The sequence below is a fragment of the Heterocephalus glaber genome, unplaced genomic scaffold, assembly GCF_053883595.1.
Source record: "Heterocephalus glaber isolate CG9 unplaced genomic scaffold, H.glaber_assembly_v1.0 deba00001472, whole genome shotgun sequence".
Taxonomy (NCBI): domain Eukaryota; kingdom Metazoa; phylum Chordata; class Mammalia; order Rodentia; family Bathyergidae; genus Heterocephalus; species Heterocephalus glaber.
Window position 1 is genome coordinate 68400264 of NW_028258315.1, and position 27602 is coordinate 68427865.

At 34.5% G+C, this 27602-nt stretch overlaps 1 protein-coding gene across 2 annotated transcripts in view; it reads right to left on the reverse strand.

Annotated features, from left to right (window-relative positions):
- Positions 1 to 1345: 1345 nt before the first annotated feature.
- Positions 1346 to 27602, reverse strand: part of Pdcd6ip (programmed cell death 6 interacting protein) — a 72731-nt gene continuing 46474 nt past the window's right edge. For both annotated transcript variants that reach the window (XM_087182145.1, XM_087182146.1), the window contains exons 11-18: positions 23962 to 24073; positions 22709 to 22878; positions 15768 to 16016; positions 14863 to 14997; positions 13643 to 13737; positions 8049 to 8172; positions 6807 to 6994; positions 1346 to 4795 (exon numbers count right to left, since the gene is read on the reverse strand). In XM_087182145.1, the coding sequence (XP_087038271.1) occupies positions 4621 to 4795; positions 6807 to 6994; positions 8049 to 8172; positions 13643 to 13737; positions 14863 to 14997; positions 15768 to 16016; positions 22709 to 22878; positions 23962 to 24073 (1248 nt within the window). In that variant the 3' untranslated portion in view covers positions 1346 to 4620. The remainder of the gene's footprint in view (positions 4796 to 6806; positions 6995 to 8048; positions 8173 to 13642; positions 13738 to 14862; positions 14998 to 15767; positions 16017 to 22708; positions 22879 to 23961; positions 24074 to 27602) is intronic.

Below are 27602 nucleotides of genomic sequence, written 5' to 3' on the forward strand. Positions count from 1 at the left end.
GGCTCCTCTCGCTTCCTCTTCTGAGCAGACCACTCACCAAGGGCAATTGAGGGAGACCTCTTACTCTTGGAATCCAAGCTCTACAACCCACTTCCCAGGAGCTCAGGAGAGTCCTTCACTTGGGTTGAGATATGACATTTTTTGGCCTGACCATCAAGGTCTGGGCTGGAGCCACCCAAACCAGCCTGATTCTCTCACCCACTAGTGCCCAGCTTTTACAGCACCCATGGTCGGGGAAGACAAAAGGGTGAGAGCCTATCAGAGCTTGGGAGAGGGCATGCCACCCAGCTGTGTCGTCACCTGTTCTAGATGCCCAGAGTCCAGAACTCTCTGACTGCAGAGCTCCCTACATCCTCTCTCCTTGTGGAGTAAGTCACACCTGTCAGCAACCTGAGCTCTGAGGGTTGCAGCGCCCTGAAAATTGCTGGATGCTGCAGGAGTTGACTTCACCCAAGGAAAATTTTTCTACTCTGAGATCTCTGGACCCCTGAGGTCCTCACCCATGGGCTGTCACTCCGCTCTGCAGTCTCTTGGCCACCCATCTGCTGCATTCCAGGAATAAGCCGCAACAAGACTCAAATGCTTTTCTGAAGGGGCCAAGTGGGAATTTCATTCCCCCCAAAACATCCACAGCTTGTAGTGTGTTCATTTCCACCATGGCAAAATAGCTGAACTGGCTTAAATGTGTCCCTCAAAAGTTCATGTTGATCCCCAAATCTGTTAATGATATTTCAAAGTGAAAAAAGCCTTGGGGAGATCAGTAGGACAAGATGGGAGCATGAGGGTAGAGCTCTCAGGATGGCATTATTGGCTTTATAGAAATAAGAGTCCTGAGCTAGCACACTTTCTATCTTCCCATATGATGCCCTTCACCATGTTATGATGCAACAAAACAGCCCTCACCAGATGCCAGCACCATGCTCTTAGAAATGAAATGAATATGCAGTCTCCAGAAACATGAAATGACTATACAGTCAAATCACGTTAATATTTAAATTTTTAAAAATTTATTATAGTAGAAGACACGTTGCCATTAATCCCCCTCAAAATATTTCCCATCTCTTTCAACATACTTATCCCATCATTCTCACTACTTTCTGAAATAGTTCTGGAAGTTCTCGTGTCTTTGTGAGTTATGCTCAAAATACAGTGAACGCTACCGCCAAGTGCCATCTATAATAGAGTTGACAACTGCTTAAAAAAATTAAACATTGTCTTCCTTTTGCAGTCTTTTATATTTCATCAAAGTGGGTTTTATTTCCCAATCCACCATTTTTCAGAGAAATTATGGAAACTATAAAGATGTAGGATAAACACTTTAAATAAGAATTCATACTCCAAGGAATTAAGAATCTTTCAGCTTTTATTTCTAGGATACATTCATCTGGAACCTTTTTTGTTTCTTTACAATTTTCCCCCTAAGAGAAATGAATACAATAAAAATATAATCCAACTACCAGCAATGTTTGTAACCAGAAAAGAATCTAAAATCTCTGGTGTGATAATATAGGATCTTTTTTAAAAATATAAATTTCATACCAGAAATAAAGCCTGAATATTCTCTTTCTTTAAAAATATAATTTTCCTTCTTTGCTCTTCCATGTAAATCTTATAATCAACCATTTAGTTCTAAAGTCTATTTTTAAGCCAGCAATTATGACTATAGCAGGGTTTTTTCCTACTCTGTATCATATCTTGTATTGTGAGTCAACTAATAATTTCACAGAAGTCTTTAAAACATGAAATACCACTGGGTTATAGCAAGATTCTTCAAGATATACTAATCATAAGGAAAAAAACTCCCCATTAGCAAAATAAAACCTAAATTAATTTTATTGTTTATGAAATTAGAAAATGTATATAAAACACTTTTGCAAAGTGTAAAGCTCTAATGGAAAACATTTTTAAAAATCTGCTTTGACAGAAAGGCTGCGGACTGGGATAAAAGAGTGGGACACAAAGGCTCTGTAAAATCCACTTGTTTTGTTTCCTTTAATTACTTAAAGGGTCATTATAAACTACAAAGAGGTTGGGATATGGATACAAAGATATCTCACAAAGATTCATCTGTAGAGACATGACTGATTTTTTTAACTGATAATCAAGACCAAGGAATATAAGAACAGCTCTCTTTAGACCAATGCTTTATACCAGACTGAAGAGTCAGGTCATGTCCCTAACTAGGAACAAGAAATAAAAGTTAGGCAGCTCCCTGCTCCCATCCCAATTCTGACAAGTCCCTCTATGCAGAGCTTCATTATTAATCTATTTTAAAACAGTATTGCAAAGCCCAAAATATATCGGGATGGTTCCCTCAGTTTAGGTAGATATAAAAAAGCCTATATGGGAACAACATACCTCAGCCACAGAATGGAATCCTCCTACCTCCAAATAAACAGCATTATCCAAAATGTCTAAGTTATTTTGTGGAACACGGGAAGCTAAGTAAAGGATTTAAAAGTTTGGTGACAAACACAGTCCCAAAGAGGGCTTCCTTGTTTGCTAGACTGTAAAACTGGGTAAGAAAAGGGCTTCTCTGCATGTCACCTTATCAATGCTAGACAGACCTACGAAGACAAATCCAGCAAATGAAGGGCTATAGACATGGTCATGTGTACCTGAACAAGGATGACCAAAAGAAAGCATCTTTAACAATCTACAAAACTGACAAGAGAACGGGTCTGGGTCCTACATAAAAAAAGGTTTTGCTAACAGTTGAGCAAGCTGTGAAGGCTCTTTTTCTGGGGTTTCTAAACCATTTTCCCCTCACCTCTCTGCAAGATGCAGCTTGGCTAACTGGTCTTATACCTCTCTTTGGACATCTGATGCACTTACCCTTTCCTTTAGTGCCCTTTTTCCCCAAGAGAATATTCAGGCCAATTTTGCTTTTTCCCTTGTTTCTGCATTAGTAAGATTTAAAAACTAGCAATTTGGGATATCCCTAACTCTTACTGGGTGTTATCTTAAGTACAAGACACCTCAAGTGGTGAGAATGTAGAACTTAAATGCCATTTACAGAGGTGTCAAATCCATCTCACACTTCAATGAATCGAAAGTATTAAAACTTAGCAATGATATGTAAAAAGCTATTTTTGCCATGGTTTAACTATTGGACTTTAAATCAATTTCAATATTTCACGTCATCACGTCATTTATATTGAATTAATATGTCTGTTTTCTACATACAACAAAATGATTCTTTAAAATATGCATATATTTTAAACCAATTTACTCCCTTTTACAATACTTTTATTCTAACATTTAAAATACGAATCTAAATTATAAATGAAAACAGTGGACCAAATGACAATATAATTTAAATGAAACAATAATGCAAGAAAAAGTCAGCATTAAAACTCAGAAAATAACGTAGATTCACTGAAAATCAACTCATATGCCTAATGTGTTCAGAAATGAACCTCATATAAAACAGTCCGCACTGTGACATTGGCCAACCCATGCCTTTCTCATTTCCTCATCCCATGATGTGCCTTAATGATTTTTACTGAGGTTTATACAGCAACTAAGTATCCTAATAGCAGAAACTAATGTTAAATAACACATAGCCTGTTCCAGAAATTGTATGTGGTTCCAACAACTGTTTTGCGTGATCCCTAAATTATAAAGCAACCCAATCTTTTAGGCACAAAAGGGGTAGGGGCTTAGATTTATTCATATACACTGTGCATTAAATGTTACTGGGTTAAGAAAGTAAAGTGGAAAAAAACAGAAGGGTACAGTCAATTTTCTCTAAACAATTCCATTACATTAGATAGTACTGTCAATGACATGTATTTATGGAACCAGGTTATAAAACACTGAAGAATTATTACCAGAATTTGCATCAATTTCTTGAAAAAGCTAACAATAAAACATTAAATATACATATATTTGTATACTGACTTGAAGAATCTTTGGTAACAATTGTGTATTTCTTCCACATTGTTGGACTTTTAAAATAAATGTCAAATTAATCAGTATATGAAAGATAAATTATGGTACTATTCTTTTGGTTTTCCTATAAAATGTCCTTGAACCTATTAACTTGCACTGTTTGTGCACTTAAACACAGTATCTAACTTGTGAACATACAAAATGAGACTAAAACCAGAAAGGAATTAGACAATAATGAGAATCAATGACAAAACGTAACAATGACAACTGTTCTTAAGTAATTTATTTTTAAATTATAAGATTTACAATGTCTTGATTATGTAAAATACCATAATGGAAATTAAACCAAATCAATAAACCAAAAGATAAAGAAAACTTAGACCATCTTTATAAGGATCTGAGGTCCCAACTGCATCTTATGTATAAAATATGCTCATTTCAAACATTTCACTTGCAGGTTTAATTTCTCATTTTCAACTTTTATGAACTGTAATTTATTTCAAATCCTATTATATCTAGTGTTTATACTGCAACAGCAGCAAATCCCACGTGTTCAATCAAATGTGGAACTGGGGCATAGCTTTTAGCCACAGACGGAAATTACATACTGCATTCAGTATAGTAAAGTACATTATATTAACCAGAGCGCAGAGTTTAGTACACTTATTGCAGAGTTGGTATTTCTTTCCCTCTGAACTGAACCAGCCGAGCTTCTGAGCAGACATATTACTGCTGTGGATAGTATGACTGCTGTGGGGGCTGAGGGAAGGGGTATGAAGGCTGCTGGGGTCCTGGGTATGGAGCTTGTCCAGGGCTCTGGTGATACACTGGTGGATATGGCATATTATACTGGCCGTAGGCATAAGGATTATAGCCCATGGGCATGGGCATTTGACAATACCTGATGGGGAGAAGAAAACAAACATAAATCATGGGATTGATAAACCAAATACGAGAAAATGAAACACACAACAATTATTCCAAAGCCAATTTTTTAAAGAAAGCCATTTTTCTCTAATTTTCAATCTATTAAAAAGAAAAATAGTTTCAAAGTTATAATTAAAATTAAAGAACATGATGGTTACTACTAGCCAGAAAATACTGTTGAAGGAAATAAGATTAAATAGTCAACTATTAAAGAAGGAATAAAAAGAGACCCTCCATTTTAATGTGGCAAAACTAATAACCTAAATACATTCTTGTTCCACAAGACACAGTACTCACCACAGTGCATATGTATTTACACTTTATAAAGTTCTAGTATTTGGAAGATGAGAGTATACTTATTAAATAAAATTTAGAGCACGTCTTTTAGAGAGTTAATGGTCTGGATTTTTAAGACTAAGAAATTACCACAGGAGGGCTTGCTATGCGTGTAGTTCAGGGTAAAGCATTTGCCTAGCATTTCAAAGGCACTGGCAACACCAAGGGAAAAGAAAAAGAAGAAGAAACTGGCACAAGGCTAACTTTTAAAGAGGCACATTCCATAGCTAAGTAAATTTCTATTCAATCATTTATTAAATGTCAAGACTTCAGAGAGTAAACAAGGCCATATTGGTCTTGGTACCCTAAGCTCAGAAAAGGTACCTATCTGTTTATCACCTAAATAAAGACGGCCCCAAGGAAACATACTGAATTCCACAGAAGAGATATGGTTTAATATAAATGCAATGAGAAAAAAATAAAAATATAAATTTAAATAGTCTAGCATAAGCAAAGACTTCCTTAACAGAACTCCAACAGCACAGGAAATACCAAGAAATGGGACAATAAATTTAAAAGCTTCTGCACAGCAAAGGAAACAGTGAAGAGACAGCCTACAAAATGGGAGAAATTTTTTGCTAGCTACTCTTCTGATAGAGGATTAATCTCTAGAATATATAAAGAACTCAAAAAATATTAACCCCCTAAAAATCATAACCAAATCAAAAAAATTGGCAAATACACACTTTTCAAAAGAAAAACTACAAATAGTCATTAAGTATATGAAAAAATGTACAACATTTTTAATCGTTAGGGAAATACAATTTAAAACTAATTTGAGATTTCCTCTAACCCCAGCCAGAATGGATATTATCAATAATACAAAAAAAATAAAAAATAAAAAAAAGAATGCTGGCATGTATGCAGTGGAGTGAAAGGAAGAGGAATCCTCCTATATTGTGGGAATGTAAATTAGCATAACTACTATCGAAATCAGTATGGAGATTCCTCAAAAACTAAAAATAGAAATACCACCTGATCTACCTATCCCTTTCCTGGGTATAATCCTGAAAGAATTAAAGACAGCATACTATAGTGATACCTGCATATCTGTGTTTATAGCAGTGCAATTCACAATCACTAAGTTGTGGAAACAGCCTAGATGCCTTTATCCATTCATCAAAAGATGAATGGATAAAGAAAATACGGTATATATATACAATAAAACATTCAGCCATAAATAAGAATGAAATCATGTCATTTGCTGAAAAATGGATGCAACTGGAGACCATCATGTTAAGTGAAATAAGCCAAACTCAAGAAAAATATTGCATGGTAATTAAAGGAGAAATAGCAGGAAACTAGAAGGTAGACTTCTGGAGAAATGGGGGGCTGGGAGAAGAGGGAATAAAGGAAGAAGGAGGTAATGAGATTGACAATCATTAAGACATATTAAATGAATGTACCAATTTCCCAAAACAAACCTCAGAATTCTTGATTAGTAACATGCTCTAATAATAACAAAAACAAATTTTAAATAGCCTAGAAAATTATTTAATAACTGTAACATTTTAATTTCTATATAAGCTAACAGTGACACATGAATATTCATGACACCTCCACTTAGAGAAGAGGTGCGCCTGTCTTTGTTAGCCAGAGCTAGAAACAACATGAGCCTATTTTTAGGATATACAAAGTTGCATCCTTACCCAGGATATCCTGGATAGGTAGGGTAGGGTGGTCCCTGGGCCTGTGGAAGGGGAGCTGAGCCAGGGGTTTGTGAAGGAGCTGGTGTCACACTCCCAGTTCCCAATGGAGCTGGAGCACTAGTAGAAGGAGCTCGATTTGCTGGAAGCACAGGAGGTGGAGGCCGGGCTGGAGGTTGGGGCTTAGAAGGCTGTTAAAAAAAAGTATACACTGATTTTAATGTTTCATGGTTCTCTCAAGTTGCTTTTAATTAAAATGAATAAATGAGAACATGAGAAACTCCGGTATCACTAAAAATTAATTATTCTAGAAATGTATCACAGTGGAAGAATTCCTCAATTTGTGAAAATTCCTGTCACTGCTCTTTTTCCTGATGCCTAACATGTAATTTTATAATTTACTGCTTCCACCAATGGTTAAATTTTGGAGTAAAAACACAATTTTTGACTATAATTTCTTCCTAGTCGCCAAACTCTACAAAAATTTTTAAACACCCAAAACCTTTTAAAAAGTATAATAAAATAATCACACATCCACCATGAAATTCAATAACTAACCCTGTACCATTACTGCTTCACTATAGCTGTATCTGCATACTATAGATTTAGAGGCCTTTTCAAAGTGTTGAAAACTTCAAGGCGCTAGTCTTACAGACCTCAACCTTCAAAGATAAAATATCTCCTATATAATCACAATAGTATTTCCACCCTGAGAAAATTAATGACTATTCCTCAATATTATCAAATATCCAGTCTGGATTCAAATTTCCATGTTTATCACCAAGAAGTTCTAACAGCTGTTTTTATGAACCAAAATCATGGTTTATGGACCACAGTTGATTATAATGAATCTTTCAGTTCTTTTAATTGAGAATATGCTTTCCTCTCCTTTTTTTTTCTATTTTAGAAAAGACTAGCCTCGGTGTCCCATATAATGTCCCATTTTTTAGATATGTCCAACTATTTCTTTGTGGCACCGTATACCTTATTTAAACATCTCTGTATTTGTCATAAACAGAAAATTATTCCAAAGGTTCGATTAGACTAGGCTTAAACATTTTTGGCCAGGAATTCGTAAGTGATGCTGTGTTCTACATATTACAAACCATGAGAAGGTTGGCTACCTGATGCAGGTGCTAACCACTAGATCCTTCCAGTGTAGTCTGTTCTATGCTTTAGAACAGGCAAGCTATCAATAATGAATGCAAAACTTTCATTATTTAAAAGTGTATTTGGCTTACTAACCGGCATGGTTCTTGGAGCTGGAGTTGGAGGAGACGGTGCATGTCCCCCTGCTGGAGAGGACTGATATGCAGGTGTAGGAATTGAAGGAGCACTAGGTTCTCTGGCAATGCTTTGCTGCAAGTCCCTTTTTAAAGACATAGTGTCAGAATTTACAAAATGGAAAAAATTAAAAATACATGTAAAATGTCTTATTCTTATTTTTCTTTTCTTTATATACAAAAGAAAAAATGGTCCCCAAACAAAGAGTATTTTAGAATACATGACACTTTTATTCTTGACTAGAACATAAATATTTCTTCCTACTTTTTATTTTTTTGGTACTAGGGATTGAGCTCAGGACTTTGTGCTTGCTCAGTGGCGGAACCACTGAGCTAAATCCCCGGCTCTTCCTACTTTTTAATAAAATGAAGTTATATCTTACTCTCTTTCTGTTAACTAGGAAAGAAAGTAAACTTTTTCAGAGATCACAGACATAGCTTGAGGAAGGAACACGTTAAACTAGGCAAGTAGTTCTAAAAGAGTGCATACTCTAATAAGACCTAGTCAAGGAATTTTTTAAAAAACTAACCTATCCAGAAATTATCAGAAAACTACAACTATTCATAGTCATGTAGCAAATATTTTAAATAGTATATGATATCAATATTACAGAAAATAAAACAAGTAACCTGCAGCTATTTTTGTAACCTTTCAGATAAATAGTATATGAAGATATTCAAAGAAATGTGGCACTTGATATGGTACACTACTTTTGCGTAGTATTGGGGATTAAAACCAGAATTTTTGCACTGAGCTATATCCCATCCCTTTTTTGAGATACAGTCTCTCTAAAATGCCTGGGCTGGGCTCAAATTTGTGATCCTCAGCCACCCAGAGTGCTTGGATTATAGATGTGCACCATCATACCTGGTTTAAAAAATTGACCCTGAGATATTTTATGTTTAAAGATAACAAATAATCTATTGCTAAAGTTAAACTCAAAAAAGATATACTGTTGAAAAAATTATTAAAACTTAACATTAAGTATTAGGCGAAAATTTTAAAGTCTTCTCTAACAGTAAATTGGAATTATCTCAAAAATCTCATTCAATAATATCTAAGGCAAAATACACTCTGGTAATACAGGGTGTTGAACAACTTCTCATGACCTTAACATAAACAGAAAGTAAATATATGTCCCAAAAAGTCTGCAACAGTACTTGTTGCCCTGATTTAACAATTAACAGTCAAAACTACCACCCACACTTGCACTCTCAAAAAGGCCCTAACCACCGTAGACACGAAGAAAACATTCATTTTTTAAAAAACACAACTAATGTAAGTAACTGCTTACAAGATAAACAAGAAGTTTTTACTCAATATTAAAACTCTAAAGGTCAGATTTTGAAATATGTAACAAATACATATATACTATAAAGCCTTAACACAAGACCTTTCTTTTTCTTTGACAAACTCTAAGGATGGTTGTAGTCAGTACAACATTTATAGGAAAAATGAGAATTTCCTAGCCACTTACACATGATATAAATCAAAGCTATTAAAGCAAATAAATAAATGCCCAACAACCATGATTACTGACGTATTTAAGTAATTTGTGAAAACAAAGCTCACAGTAAAACATTTTTTTAAAATATTATTTTATTGGTACATTTTAGGTATACAATACAATGACATTCATCATTGGAAATTTGCAGCTTTACATAATCTCTCTTGGTTCTTATTTCTTCCCTGCCCTCCCTTCAACCCCTCCATCCCTCCCTATTTACAAAGACTTTCTTTCCATTTTTTCATTTTCTCATATTAATTCCATTCCCTTCTTTCCTTTCCCCTAGCCCTCTGCCCCTTTTCTTCTCATTTCACATTATCTATTATACCTTTTAGTCCTTATTTACACTTTCAGTTTCTCACACTAGAGAAACTATTTGGTATTTACATGTACGTGTGCCCTATTTATTTCACTTAAGAGTATCACTACAATGTGCATCCATGTAGCTATAAATGTCTCTAATTTCTCATTTTTTATGGCTAAGTACTACTCCATTCTATTAAAAAACCACATTTTCTTTATCCAGTCTCTAGCTGATGGGCATTTGGGCTACTTCCACGTTTTAGCTATTACAAATTGTGCTGCTATGAACATGGGTGCACATATATCACTGTGGTATGATTCTTTTAATTCTTTGGGGAAGATCCCCAGCAGGGGAATAGTGGGGTCAAATGGGACTTCCAGTCCTAGGTTTTTGAGATATCTCCATACTGATTTACACAGTGGTTGCACCAGTCTACACTCCCACTAGCAGTGGAGCAGGGGTTCCTCTTTCCTCACAGCCCCACCAGCATTTGTTATTGGTTGATTTCATGATAGCAGCCATTCTTTCTGGAGTGAGATGGAATCTCAGCATAAAACATTCTATTTATTTATTTATTTATTTATTTATTTATTTATTTATTTTAGTACCAGGGATTGAACTCGGGTCCTTGCACTTGCAAGGCAGGCGGAGGAACCCCTGAGCTGAACCCCTGAGCTAAATCCCTGGCCCTAAAACACTCTTTTTATACTCTAAACTTGTGGTGAAAGATTTCATGAAAACAAATTAAAAATCAAAGCTTCTAGCTGATAGGTATATCAAAAGGACATATCAGTACCCACCAGAATAATAGCAAAAATGTAGAGCAATCAGAATTCTCATCTATGGTTAGCAGGTATATAAATTACTACAACCTCTTTAGAAAACTAGCATTCAACTAAAGAACATATCTTATGACTCAATAATTCCACTCCTAAGCACATGTGGCTGTGAAATACATGAAATGTGGCTAATATGAACTGAAGATGTGATATAAGCATAAAATATACACTGAATTTTGCTTACTGGGAAAAAATTAAATATCTTTCATAATTTTTCAGATTATATGTTCAAATGATAGTATTTTAGATATACTTAAATTACTGAAATTAGTTTCACCTGATTTTTTTAATTTTTTTTTTTTTGGTACCAGGGATCGAACTTGGGACCTTGTGCTTGCGAAGCAGGCAGCGGCACCACTGAGCTAAATCCCCGGCCCCTTCTTTTAACTTTTTACTATGTCTACTAGGAAATTTTACACTTTCATTTGCATTGTCACTGCCTAGTGTATCACCATACAGACATAGCTTTGCTTCTTTAACTAGCTTTGGATATTTATTTCTATTCTTTTAATACTACCAGTAATCTTGGACAACTACATTTTACATTTATGCCAGCACTATTTATAATAACCCGAAACTAGTAACTAATAACAACAGAGTGACTTACCATATACCCACATAATAAAATATACATACAAATGAGAATAAAAGATCTATAAACACACAACTTAAATGATGAATCAAGTATAATGTTGAGTGGAATTCAATCACTAAAAAGTACATAATACATGGTTCTATTTATATACCAGGCAAAAAAAAGAGGGTAATCTATGTTCTCCCAAGTTAGAATGTTGGTGCTCTCATGGGGGAACAAGGTAATGACTCGGTAGATGTAGGAGTGGTGTTTCTGGGGTGCTAAGAACTCCCTGTGTATTAATCTAAGTGCTGACTGCCCAGGTGTAGTCAGTTTGTGAAAAGTCAACAAGATGTATGCTTATGTATACCGTTGTAATGTACACCATATTCAATAAAAATGTTTTAAAAGAATTTAGGTTGGGAGTACTAGTGATGATTTTAACAGAATAAACCATCAGATTTTTTAAAGCTAGTATCAGTACATGGGCCTGCTTTTTTATCATTCATTCACTTTTCAGTCACTGAGCTGAAAACACTGACAAGCTTATGTCTCAGAATTGATTTTGTTTACTGTCTAAATTCAGAAATATATGTGCAGATATTAAACCCACTTTGCAAACTAGTTTGAAATGAGATATTTGAAAATAAGAATATTAAAATATTTCCTCATAAGAACATACAGAGCTTCCTTGTGCATAAACAAGCCAATTTAAATATTTTTATTTTCTCCTGTTTTAAACAAAAAACATACCCTATTCTTTATCTTTTTTGCCCTACTGACCTTAAAGATCATTCCGTATCAGTAAAATGAAAATGTCCCCTTTTATAAAACAGTGTATTACATAGTTTTTCCTTGTACAACAATAGCTTATTTTACTACCCCTTGAACATACATGGTTTCTATTTTAATAAGCAATGCAGAAATAATGTTCATAAATATGACATTCCTAGCACATGCTACTATATCCTCAGACCAGATTCCCAAAAACAGAACAGCTACATTAAAGGATGTTTAAATCTGTATTCCCGTCCTTTACAGCTAAACTGCCCTAAGCAAGGGTTGCACCATTCTGTATCTCATGGCAACATGTAAGATCTCTTTCTACAACACATGCCAACAAATCACATTATCAAACTTCCAGACTTTTACCAATCTGAAAAATGTTATTTCATAGTAATTTGTGTTTTGATAGGGAATGGGGTTCTTAAAATATGTTTAAGAAATACCTGTCTGCAAAACTTATCTCACATCCCTTTCTTTCCCAGTTTTCCACTGGGTTTGTTTGCCTTTACCCTGAGCTACATCCACAGCCCTTAATTTTTTTTTTTTTTTTTGGTACAGGGGATGGAACTCGGGACCTTGCGCTTTTGAGTCAGGCGGTGGCACCACTAAGCTAAATCCCCTGCCCCACAGCCCTTAATTTTTTTGAGCCAGGGCCTCGCTAAGTCACTAAGTTACTGATGCTGGGCTCCAATGTGCAATTCTCCTGCCTCAACCTCTCACAGTGCTGGGATTACAGGCATGTACCACCACGCCCAACTTTCCCAATTTCTTTTTTTTGGTACCAGGGATCAAACTCAGGACCCTGCGCTTACAAAGCAGGCGGCGGAACCATTGAGCTAAATCCCAGGCCCTCTTCCCAATAATTTCTATGAGTGCTTTTTTTAAAAAGTAAATTAGCCTTTTGCCATCAGTAAGTTTCAAATATTGTTTGCCTGGTTTGTTGTATCTTGTCTCTGGTTATCATGTTGCAGAGTTGTTGTTTTAATTCATGGTGAAAAATCTGCTCAGAATTTTCCTATGTTTTGTGCTCGCTTTGGCAACACATATACTAAAATTAGAATTTTCATATGTTCTGTGACAATATTATTTTGCTCACTATTCTTCACCTACTAGGTTTTGTTAAACTGTTAATTTTTTTCACCTTTATAAGTGATTACTCAGCATGAAATAAGTTCTACATTACTGGCCCCACTTTCTCAGTAGGCTCCTTCAGAAAGGAATTTTGCTGACATTTTCTGAGCTGATCAACCTATCTTTTCCATATTCTATACTTCTTGTTTTATATAAGATGCCTACTTGCCACTTCAAAGTAAACTGCTTCTACTTGTTGGCCCTTCCTGAGTTCTGCAACGGAAAACTGTTTTCTTCTATGACTTCATTACATCTAGTTTCTGCTCCTTTTCACCCTTTTATTCCCAGATCCTGTAGCTGTTTATTACTTTGTAAAATACTCAGGTGAAAAGAAGGAAAACTAGCATCTCACACTAACAAGGGTAAGGGTACCCAAAAGTCTCTAAGTACAATTTGTACACAAAACAAACTTACTTTAAGAGTTCATCTCTTTCTGTCTTCCGTGCAAACACTATATCACTGCATTTGTTCTGGAACCTGACCAGGATTTCAGTCAGCTCATTATAGAACTGTAAGCAAAGAACAAATGCAAATAACAATTTTTTAACGTAGGGAGCAATACCATCTAAAGCTAATTTGTCTGTGATGATTAAAGCTGAAAAACAGACATCTTCTGCATGAAACTCACACTACAAAATAAATCCAACAACTTAGTATTAAATATCACCTAGGCTTCATAAAGAAAATAAATATATCATTTTTACAGAACCACCACCAAAAGTTAAATGATAAATTTCATGATCTTGAGCATGTTTCCAATTCCTACAGAGAAGTCAATTTACTATTAAATGTCACTAGATCAAAGATGAAGAATTATATTTGCACATTTATTACAAAAATACTGGCATCATTTCAGACAGACTTAAAAGAATTTTCAAAGGCTTTTTGGAATTTTCTTAGCCCATCTATTAGAACAAAGCATATAATCCAAACCTAAGTAGCATTTTACTACTCACTATCCTCTCTATTTGGAAGGCTTTGTAGTGTTTTTATCTTCTCTTCAGAAGGTTTTACATTATACCTACTATATGATATCACTTTACTCAGTGATCATTATGGAGTTAAGTGCCTAAAGGAATTGTGCATCTGAAAAGCTTAAAATTCACTTCCCTCAAAAGCCAATGGTAAAAACAAAAATAAGCATTTTTCTAAACATTTTAAAGGACAAGCCAAGAAAAGTACTTAAAATATATTTATTAGCACTCTGATACTCAAGCAGATCACAAGTCTATCTTCCCCAAACTACCAACACAGAACATAAAGACCACATCTTTCCTCTTCCTACCACAGATCAGCCTTTACTACTACTTTTCCCTCATCATTCACTCAAACTGGTCAACTTCCTAACCCTTAAAGAGGTGTCAATAGCTTTTGACATCTTTGTGCTGATACTCACTACCAGGAATACTTGTATCCCTTTTCTGCCAGGTAAAATATATAATTCACTACTGAAAGTTCCAAAGAAATGTTGCTATATTGATTTGGCTTACTCCCTCTACAACAAATCACACAGGCGAAAAAGGCATTATAGCTAACAAATTCAAGACAAAAAATAATTTGGTCTAACTGGAAATACCAATTAACTTCCCAAACTATATTTGTTTGAGCTTGTTTCTTTTGTTTATATGTCATACCTTTGTGCCCTCCTTCAAATTAGCTACAAGTTCAACAAAGTTGTCATATGCAGTAGCTAAATTCTTCAAAACTTCTTCTCTTAAGTTAGCCTCATTGTTAGATTGTTTCATTTTTGAAAATTCCTGGTGTGAGACCTTGTTAAAAGATAAATATATGTAATTTATATTCACTTATAAAATACAGCTTATAATATTTATATGATTAATATGTTTAATATACATGCAGAATTACTAGAAATACCTAATATCTCTTGAAGTTGTACAGTGCTTTATATCTTAAGTAAAAATATCACAAATCCAATAGTTATCAAAAAAACCAATAACTAGTTTTCTGTTAATACATAGCACAAAGAACGTACAATGAAAATTCTTTTACTCTTTAGCATATTTTATATCACACATAGCTACTGAATAGTAGAAAACACAATGCTTGATTTTACACATTAACTACTAAATGGGCAAATTGTCACATCTAGTTAGTAAACACTAATTTGTAATACAAACTTCAAACATCTAAACATACTTAGTTTTGTATATAACTTGATTAAAGACTGTTATGTACTAAGCCATATGATTTCAAGAATCAAAAGTTCCAACTAATTCTCACTGGTTCCTAAATACTGCCAAAAAATACACCTTTTAAAAATTTGTAAAAGCCCAAAATATTTGAAGCATTAAGCACTTTGAAGTAGCATGCAACATTTTAGTCACAGAAGAGTGGCTTTGTTTCATACATTTTTTTAAACCAATGTGTGCCAAATTAAATTTTGTAAAATAGAAATACATTATTATTCCACTGTAAACTATAGATACACTAATTTCATTTTACTAAATGGACATAAATTTCATGCAGGTTTATCCTTTTTGTAATTTTTAACATATCATATTAAATATATAAGTTTTACCTGAATATTTTTTAGAAGTCCCTCCTGTTTCTTTAGAGATTCTTGGACTTTAGTTGTAAGACCTCCATAGATTCGATCCAGTTCAGTGACAGAAAGAGCTTCTTCATTAATCACACCATCCTGAGCCAAAGCTGTCAAAAACTTGCTTGTCATATCAAAATTCACTGACTTAAGGTCATTCTCGAGATTCTCTCTTTCCTTCTTTACTTCATCAAGATTTGTCAACAAGGATTTTAAGACATTTACAACCTAAATAATAAAAAAAAAAATTAATTGACCAAAACAAGTTAATTTCAAAAAGAAAATGATATATGAAACTTAATTCAAGGTCAGGGATGATTCCTCAGAGAGCCATGCATAAAACTACAGAACAGGTTTACTTATAAATATTATACCTTTAGTTGACTCAGATTATTACAGCAACATTAATAACACTATAAACAGCTAAAATTTACTGAATACTATGTACTAAGCATTGTGCTGAAGAGTTTACAAATATAAAGTATTCCTTACAATATCCTACAAGGTATATTTATTACTCTATTTTATAGATGGAAATACTGAGTCTAAGAAAAATTAAGTAATATCTACTAATGGATAGAGGGGAAATTTGATACCTAAGTATGCCTAAACCAATCTCTTAATCACTCTACATTATTCTGGCACCTTTCAATGGCACTGAGGTGGATAAAGTTATCATTTTGGCAAGTAAAACGATATCCTATTTTGCATACAGTTAAGAGAGATTTCTAGAGAGAAACATGAAGACACAAATAGATTTGGAAAGAGCATGCTAGATGGGGAAATTGGAGTAGGGAACAAGAAAGGGCTACTATATACAATGTATTTATATGCTGAAAGATGGAAAGATGGTTATTTTACCTATCTTCATATCATTAAGTCTTGCCTCTTGTATACAAGTAATCCCTGACTTACATTCATATGACTGATAAATACTCCTTAGTGTTCAAGTGTCTTCTAATGCCATTTTCAAGCTGCCCCTGTCACTCTTCCCATCTTGCTTGGGATAAGAAAGGAAAATACCAACCCAAGCCCCCAATCTGCTTGCCCCAATGATGCTCACAGAAAGAAAGCTAGGGAACAAAGGAAGATGCAATGAAGCCCACCCACATTTCTTCTCACCAGCAGCAATTCCAACTCTAGTGGATCTTCCCACCAACCACCCTCTTTCTGAGAATTGCTGTCCTACTCTTCTTTCCATAGTCCTACTTAATTAACTCTTTGACAGCAATGTCCAGAATAACACAGCTTCACTAAGAACAGAGACCTGAGAAAAAACTAAGGTTGTTTCTTCCAAATTTAGGTGAATTTCATTTTGGGCCTCTCTTTATACTCAGATCTCTTAAGTGTCCTAATCTCAGTAAAATTCAATTCCCAGTTGGAGAGGGAAGAGGAGGAGACGAAAAAAGGTACAAAAAGCAGACATACATAATAAACTACATTTTGAGTGAGAGAGAAGGGAAATACATAAAGTATATACTGTACATATGCATGCATAAACATTTTTTGCAAAAAGAAAAGCAGTAAGGAGAAACCAGATACTAACAAGTGAGTACACCTCTGGTGACTATATGGGAACCAAGTAGAAGAAAAAGAAATGAGACTCCTCTGCATACACTTTTTGAATCATGAACATTTTTTAGATATTCAAAACAAAGTAAGATCAAAATTTGAATACAGAAACATAGCATTTGTCTTTTTTTTTTTTGGTACCAGGGATTGAACTCAGGACCTTGCACTTGCAAGGCAGGCGTGGTGCCACTGAGCTATATCCCCTACCCCATGAATACAAAAACAAATGAGCCCACCTATTAAACTGAAACATAATTACATAGGAAAAAGAATTCACCTCTGACTATGCTTAATAGGGAGAATGGACTTAGTTACTACTTAACCAAAGACAGGTTTCTTCCTGAAAAACTCAATTTTCTCACTTGCAAAATGAGAATACCCATTTCAGGGCTACTTGAAGACTGAGATAATCCATAAAAAGTCCTGAGCAGTGCTAAACCAGAGCAAGTGTTCAGTCATATTTGCCATTATTATGTGGTAGATGAGTTTTACTGAACTCTCTATGTATACCTCTATTTTGGGTATATTATGGATTAAAGAGGCTTAGACATCTAAAGCATTCAGATAGGGAAAAAAGTACAATAAGCAAATTAAGAATTATAAAAATCCTTTATTTTACTCAATTATTGCTGTAATTATGTGATATGTTTTTATTAGGCAATAGGATAAATTTTAAATGTTGTAATAGTATTATCTGTTGGCATATCTAAACTGGTAATCGACTAATAACTCAACCATAACTTTTACTTAAGACCTATGTGAAGGCTGTTTGGCTAAGGGAAAAATAAAAAATGTTAAAAAAGGAAAGAAGAAGGGAAAGGAGAGAAGAAGGAAAGTAATATCATATCTCTCCATAAGTTCTGTCTAACAAAAGTTAAAAAGAAAAACATGTTAGCTAATTAAAATAACGAGGAGAAAAAGAAATATGCAGATGGTTAATAGTCTAGACAACAAAGCTAAGACTGAAATACTACTATCCTGAAAGAGACTAACTAAATAACTCTTACGTAGTTTAGAAACTTAGATCCTCTCACCAAATAATGGGCCAAAGTTGTAATGATAATGACCCAAAGTTACTTAGTAAGTGATATGAGAAGATAGAATGGTTCACATAGGCACTACTTCCATAGAAATGCAGGAAGAGAACCCCTAAGGATTTTAAGAATCTTGAGTTCCAACACTAGCTCTACTTACAAAGAAAAGCTAACTGGACTTTCACGGTACAAAGATTTCTAATCAGAGTAATAAGGGAGAACCAAACTGTTATTTAGCAAACCAGGTGCTATTTCAAAATGTTGTGATTCTAAGTCTGAAAAACAGTGCCGTGACAAACGACTAATTTATGAATGAACTTCTGGACTGTCACAAAAAGGTAAGATTCCTCGTATTGCAAGATTCTCTTTTTTATAGTTAAACTGTTTATAATTACAGTTTAACTATTATTCAGATTGCATGATAATGGACTAATTTTAACAGAGTGAATGATGTAGAAAATAGATTACGCTGCTCCCACTCCCACAAATAAAGAACAGGGTAATGAGAAAAACATTACCTAAATTTTCTTACCAATTCAAGTTAGAGGCTTAACATGTTGTCAAAGCTAGAAACCTGTAGTGTTTCTATGTTTTCTAAATAACTCCAATTAGCTTTCAACTACAATTAACTGCATCACTTTATTGAGTTTGGCTGTCAGTAGTTATCATTCAATTAACATGTACTTTTTGAGTCATATATGTTAAGTACTTTTCAAGATGTTACAAAGACAACTATTAACAAAAATAGAGTCTGTCCCTTAAACTATTAAACTGTGCCTTAGTAGTAAATAGCCAAAGACAGTATGTAAATTAAGAAGCATGGATAAGTTCCAATGAAAATTTATTTATGAACACTGAAATCTAAATTTCATATAATGTCCATTCATTATGAAACATTTTTCCTTTGACTTTCCAACCATTTAAAAATGTAAAAGTGCTGGGGATTTAGCTCAGTGGTACCGCACCTGCCCTGCAAGCACAAGGTCCTGAGTTCAATCCTTAGTGCCACAACAACAAAAAAATAATAAAATAAAATAAAAAATAAAAATGTAAAAGCTATTCTTACCTCATTAGCTATACAAAAGCAAAAGGTGGCTTGGATCTGTCCCATAGCCTACAATTCACTGACCCTAGTATTAAGATTAGAAAGTTCTGAGAGGCTTTTAAGAGCACCAAATGCAATTAGGTACAATAAAAACTGCTCTCAAGGAAATTTTCAATTTTACTTTTCTGATCTGCCATTTTATTTTCAGAAAAGACAAACAAGATATCTCTACAACAACAGAAAATCAAGAACCTGATGCATTTACCTTTAACTAAAGTTAACCTAGAGAGGTTCTTCATCCCACTAGTTAGGGACCACTGTACTTTAGCACTGCTGCTGGCATATATTAGGCCTTAAACAAATGTTTGGTTAAGAAATTAACAGATTCCAGCCCTTCTCACCACTTGTCTACGAGATTGCAGTTATAAAAACCCAAGACTAAAAGCTGTGTCTGCAGATCCTCTACGAGCATATAAGATGCCTCTGTGCAAGTAAGAGAAAGATGCTCTTTATTCACTGCCTCTCAGGAGGGAAAGGTTCTTTCCAAAGGCATCCCTTCATTGCCCCAGGTAGAGGCAACACTGTGTGTATAAATGGGCAATATCTTTATGCAGAAAAATAAAAGATCCCCCTTCTTCTGGTGGGACTTAGCTGTATAGTAAGGCCAAGGCCGGGGAGGACAACTAAAGAAGGTTTCAGACTTCAGTAGGTCAGAGGTGCATAATCACAAGCAGGAGTACAAAGTATTTAATATACAATTTACCAATACTCTACAAATATTTCAGAGTATCTCAGGATCTAAAATTAGATGCCCAAAGAAACTGAAAATAGACAATATGCTTCTTCACAATAAAAAAATTATCAGCTTAGATTTCTTCATAAAATGTGTGCTGTCTTACTTTATTAATAATCAAGTCAAATGACTGAATTTTATCATAAACATTCAGCTACTATGACAACAGTGCAGTAGCTTTTATAAATATGCAGTGTTTGTCTATACTGATAAAGGGTTATGATGCATGAACATAAAAGAGAACACTGAAATTTTTCTTGTTACCTCTGTTAGGAAAATCTAGCATCAAAAAAACAACTTCATATTGAGTATAAAAGTTTTTCTTGCCATATAATACCACTGAGGATTAACAAAAGCATCTATCATTATAACTGAATAAAGTATCAACAAATCAGTGCACACTAATTCTGATTTTGCTTAGCATGAACATTTTTGCTTTTCTACTGAATGCAAGAAGGTCAAAAGACAAAGGCCATTTTATTGGGCAGCTTTCCCTCTCCAGGACACAACACCCGATACTCAATACCCAAACTTAAAGGAGGAAAGGTTTAATTTAATTTGGCTCATGTTTTAAGGGTATTCAGTCCACGGTAAGCTGGTCCCAAGGCAGGATCATGACAGAAGGGAAAGGCAGAGAAAAACTGTTTAGGTCATGGAAGACAGAAAATAAGAGAAGGGGAACTGCACCATTCAGGAAGGGGAAAGGGACCAAACATAGACCTTCACTCAGGCCATGCCTCCAAATCCACCTGGACACATCGAGAAATGTGCTCTACCAATTCCCAGGGCAGATCCCAAAGCCAACCACCCTAATCATCAGAGCAATATAAATTCTGAGTCATACAAGACACCAAAAAGAATAGGGAAGGAATACTACATGGAGATCTTTTTCTGCAATAAAAATGGTACCAGAAATGGTTCCCTGGGTCTGTAATTTCTTTTATTGTATATTTGTTCTTCACAAATTAATCTGACCAACTCCCTTTTCTCGTGACTGTAATCCAAGCATCTAATTGATATTCTTTTGTCTATTAGGTTCCTGGATTAGATTCAGGTTTCTTACTGTACTGTGTCCTACTATACCTAGTAGCTTCTCAGGATGCAACTCAGCTCTTCATGGATCCTACATATGTTCACTTTTTTCTCTACCTCCATTCTATTTTCATAATGTGCTAACTTGAGAAGTCTGCTAAGAGAAATGCTTCAAACTGCTGAAAGTAAAGTTTTTGAATCTTATAGTGTACGTTCTACACTTTCCCTGTTGAATCTTTAAACTCCTACCCCTTACTGTAGTTATTTTTGAACATGAGTAATCTTCCTCGATGGACCATAAGTTGAGGGAAAATACTGTATGATTCATTTGTTAATTTTTCAAAATATCTAGTCCAATGCCTTACACAGGAAGTCCTGCTTGAATATACATATGAAATTATTCTACAGAAAAAACAAATAAGCAATATTGATAACTTTCAAAACCTATTATCCCAGGAAATTCATCTTTTTCAAGAACTCTTCAGCAGTATTTCTTGCATTCTGGCTTATTTTCCTGTGCTCTCTGGAGCCTCTTATTCCCTACCTTACAGTTACCAGCCATTAAATTATATTCGCACGGGTTTTTTGGTACTGGAGATCGAACTCAGGACCTTGTGCTTGTGAGGCAGGCAGCGGCCCCACTTAGCTAAATCCCCAGCCCTATATTTGCACTTTCTCCTCTCCTTAGGACTTTCAAATCATATACTTTGCTAGTGATTTTTCTCTTTCTTGTTATCATGAGAAATACCATGATGACACTGTCCATTCATTAACAGGCATACCTTGTCAATATTCTCTTAAATATAGTCCCAGTAGAATATAGTGGAAGGCAGTACATACAGAATTGTAAGAAACAAAGAATTTGTGTTCCAAAGACTATCTAAACAAATATAGTCCTCTTTAGTTCAGAAAAGTTTCTTTACTTCCAAGCCTCTCCTTGATATAAAACCTTAGTAAAATATTGTAAATATATGATATACCTAGAATGTAGCATCTAGCTCATAAGACATTCATAAATAAAAAATATTACTTAAGGATATTAATAAAAGTATAATTACCTATTACCCAGAGTATATAGTGCTACTTTAAATATAATAGCTCAGGGGCCGGGGATTTAGCTCAGTGATTCTGCCGCCTGCCCCACAAGTGGAAGGACTTGAGTTCGATCCCCGGTAACAAAAAATTAAAAAAAAACTGCTCAAATTTACTTCTGTATATATTTACACACATACACATATGTGGGTGTGGATGTGTATATGTGTGAGGCTAGGCATCAAACCCAGAGCCTTGTGCATGCTACACAAGTATTATATCAACTATACTCCCTGCCAACTTCTGTAATTTTTAAAGATGACAATAAAACATTGACAGTTCATTATACATAATGATTTGAACATAGTTTTCATAAGCAAATGACCAACCACATCCAAAGCCACCCACTAACCTCGCTGCCCTGCATGGTCTTTGCTGGGTTAGCAGAGGGGATGGCAGCATTCAGCTCAGGCTCCGGCTTACAGAGAAGTGCAATGGTGTCACGATGAGACTGGTAACGTTCTTTTACTAGTCCATCTGCTTGCACAGCTTTATCTAAAACTGTTCTGAAGTTGGTTCCCTCTGTGGGGGAAAAAGTTTAAGAGTACAGCAGTGATTCTACCAGCAATGTTTATGGGTTGTTTGTACTTTTTGAGTTCTGGTCCTCAATTTCACTTATCTGTCCCTTCTATAAGCCTCAATTCACTAGATAATGACGACTCGGCTCCTGTCAATCTTTGTATTTTGTTTCTGGAAAAATGACAAAATTACTTATAAAATCAAGCGTATAGTTATACCTTAAAATACATTTCATGATCAGTGCCTGCCAAATGAAAGCAAACTGCCATCAGTCTAATCTATTCCTGTGACTCATATATATAGAAAGAAACCATTCATTCCAAAAACTAATACACCTTATTTAAAAAGTATTCTTCTCAGAAAAAGATCATCTTAGAAGAAGAGGAAACATATCTTACGAAAAATCTAAACAGGGGTCGAGGATTTAGCTCAGAGGTTCCACCGCCTGCCTCGCAGGCACAAGGACCAGAGTTCAATCCCCAGTACAAAAAAAAAAAAAATCTAAACAGTATTTATCCCATTTACAGAGATTAAATAAGTCTCTAGTCACAACAAAGATATCATTTATCTTAAGTATGAAATCTTTTTGTGTGTGTGTTTTTTTTTTTGGTACCAGGGATTGAACTCGCGTCCTTGAGCTTGCAAAGCAAGCGACGGAACCACTGAGCTAAATCCTCAGCCCAGTATGAAATCTTAATAATCAATCTGTAAAGCATAATTCTGGCTCCAAAGTAACTGTGAAAGTCACTTTTTAACCACCCAGGATTCATTACTAAGGAACAGGAAAAGAAAAATAAATGACAAAATAATACAGATAATACTATCTCATATGTTTTTAAAATACATGCATAGCTTGGAAAAGGAAATGAGAAAGAACTGTTTTAATTTTCACTTCATATCCTTCTTAAGAATCTGAACTTTCTACAATTGTTCTTTTAAATCTCTATACTAGTCTGAGGAAAACACCTGGGTTTTCATAACAGCACACAGTTCAGTAAAAACAAATTTACAACAGTCTAATCAGTGAAAAACCTGGATTCAACTTGGGAATCTATTCAAGTGAAGTTCTTTTATACACATTTTTACCTGCTCTTAAAGGCTTATAGAGGTCACTGGACGATGTCCTTTGCCAGCGTTCCTTGAATTTTGCTCTTAAATCATTATCAGTTGCTTCTTCTTCATCCAACAATCTTAGTGACTTAAGAAAAGGAACCAGACGACATTGAGATATCACTTTTGGTATATAATATTTAAGGCATCTTTTTAAATGACGATACCCAAAATGACAGTTTAGTGAGATGGAAATACTTCTATATTACTGATTAGAATATAAATTAGGACTTTTTTTTGGTTAGAGAAATATGTTATATTTAACAAAAGCCATATAAAATTTAAGATTAAGGTATCCATTATCTTTCTCAGTAAAATTTTTAAAAACTACACCCATATGTCAAAAAAATTTAATAAAGTTTTAAAATTAAAATAAACAAAAGCTATACACAAAACCCTTCAACCTTAGACACTATAAATAAAGGAAAAAACTGACTAAATACAGAGTTCAGTCCCGGGTACTGGGGTGGAGGGTCCTTATGCAATAAAAGACTTTATAGACTTTCATTTCAGTTTAACAACATGCCAGTGTATAAAAAATGCAAAAGCAAGGTACTGCACACCACTAATCTCAGCACTCTGGGAAGCTGAAGCAAGAGATGGCAAGTTCAAGGCTAGCCTGGGGTTCCTGACAACTTAGCAAGCCCTTATCTCAAAATAAAATTTTAAAAAGACTGGAGAGGTAGCTCAGAGTGAAGGCCATGGATTCAATCGCCAGTACCAGAGGGAAAAACAAAAACAAAAGCCAAAACAAAAAGTTTTTTTAATGCATACTGAAAAAAAAGTGTTAATCTATTAATAAAAGTCACAAGGGTTATACAATCTAAAGAGAAACCAGAGTATAAAGTGCTAATCTATTAGGAGACAATCCCTGATATTAGGGCAAAGAATAGCAAACTTTTCTGTCACACACAAGAGTATTTTGGGCTTTGTAGGCCACATATAATCTTTAACATATTCAACTTTTTTCATAAACCTCTAAAAACAGCAAAGATCATCCTTGGGTAGCAAAGTACACAAACTTAAGCCAAGAGCCAGAAATGGACTACAGTCCATACTTTGCCAGCTATGCAGCTCATCCACAGCTTAGAGTGTGAATTTAACACATGAGAAGACCAGAAACATAAGTAGAATCAACAAGAGTGAAAGGTCAGATCAAAGAAGCCACTGGCCCCCAGTCATATTGGGACTTCAAAATAGGTGATGCTACGTGAATGAATTTTCAAAAAGGAAAAGTATCCTATAGAAGGAAACTTTGCCTTCTGGACTTTGATTTTAAATAGGAAGAAGTAGCACCTAAGATTCCTAATCAAAAGTCTGAACTTGGGACTAGAAATAACACTATCTCTTTGACATGAAGTTCTTAGGTAAACTTCTAATTAAAAGATTCACTACACACACACACACGGGTTTAAAGAGACACCAGGTATAAAATGTCTTTCTAGGCAGAAGCAAATGCAAATTCTATCTAAAAGAATTCACTTTAAACACAGACAGACCTCAAAGAATTCCCTCAAAGTTCCAGGAAATGTAAATTCAATAAAAAATCATTTAATGCTAGAAGCAATGTAATATTCTGTACTGAATCTTGGAAACTCAAGGACACTGGTGGAATAACTGGTAAAATCTTAGTAATAATACTGTGCCAATATTTAATTTCTTAGTTTCAACAAATGTACGTAAGATTTTAACTTTACAAGAACCTGGGTGAAGAAGAACAGTTAAGAACCCTCTATACTAAATCTGTAATGTTTCTATAAGTCTAAAACTATTCCAAAATAAAAATTTTTAAATTAAAAAGCAAAAGCAAAAAAACCCCAAAAAAACCCCTGAATACAAGAGAAAACAAGCCAGTATAAAACAAAATCACAAACTCACAAGGACTAAAAATACTAGAATTGTAAGATAAAGACTATATTAAATATATTTTAAGAAATAAGAGATTAACGTATGACATAACAAAGACAATGGGAAAAAGTGGAAAAAAAGAAAATAGAATTTTTAGAAATGAACATAAGTAGTTAGGAAGTCAATGGAAGAGCTCTTATGATATAACTTAAAAGAATGAGTAAACTGGAAGATAGGCCAGAGGAAGTTACCCACAATGGACCACAAAGCAATACAAAATGAGAGGTTGAGACATGGAAAATAAAACAAAAAGATTCAACATACATATAATCAGAGATCCAGTAAGGGGTACAATAATGAAAGTAGAGAAAAGCAATACTGAAGAAAATGAAAACTAAACAATTTCCATTTTCCAGGATAGATGAAAGATATAATTCCTCTGTTAGTCCAATGAAACTTAAAGAAAAGGAAAGCCATACTCAAACACATTTTCATGAACTTTTAAAGTAGAGAAATGTGTAACTGCAATGCTGTATTTTTTAAAAAAAGAAATGGAATAAAAATTTCTATGTAGTATATTTAAATCATAAGAACCAGGCCGGGGATTTAGTTCAGTAGTTTCGCCGCCTGCTGCACAAGCTCAAGGACCCGAATTTAATCCCTAGTACCAGAAAAAAAAAGAACCCCATTCTTCCTCTTTATAACACTTGTCCAAGTTTATTTTTTTTTCTATTTGTTGCTTATTTTCTTTTCTATTTTCTTGTACCATCAAGTGGCACTGAGGCATTTTCCACAGTGCCTACTACTCAATTTATGCTAAAGAAATATTCACTGAACTACAAAAAAGGAGTGGAATGATAATTTAATAAAGCTAGGAAAAAGTAGGGGTAAGGAATAGGAATAGGGACAGAGCAAAAACAAAGAAAACTACAGAAACCAAAAAAGCAAGACAAATATAAAATATATGGTTCTGAATACATGAATATGAACAGTTAATATAAATGGATTTAACCTTCCAAATAAAGTCAAAGACTGTCAAAACTAAATTTTTTTAAAAATTGCTATGTACTATTTATGAAACATACATCTACAGGTTGAGCATCCCTACTCCAAAACTCCAAAATCTGAAATGCTTCAAAATCCAAAATTTTCTGAGCACCAATAGGACACCACAAAGGGAAAATTCCACACAAGATTCATGCTACAGGTAAAAATCGAAACACAGGCATCATTAAGAATACTGAATAAAATTGCCTTCAGGATATGTGTATATATGAAACATACATGACTTTCATGTTTAGACTTGGGTCTCATCCCCCAAATATTTCATTATGTACATGTAAATATTCCAAACTTCAAAAAAATCCAAGCACTTCAGATAAGGGATACTCAATCCATGTTAAGAACATACAAGTTTAAAGCCAGACAAAGATACTAAAGAAAACTATTAAATCAACATCTCTTGTGAATATAGATGCAAAATCTTCAACAAAATAATTACAAAAACCAAATCCAGCAGCACATTAAAAAGTTTATACACCATGACCAAGTAGGACATCCCACGAATGCAAGGGTGGTTCACATCTGAAAGTCAATTACACCAAATTAGTAAAGGCAAAAACTTTATGATCATCTCAAGAGATGCAGAGAAAAAAAATCTGACAAAACCCAATACTCGTTCATGATAAAAAAAATACTGAACAAACTAGGAATACAAAGGATCTTCCTCCACTTGATAAAGGCCATTATACAAAAAATTCACATCTAAC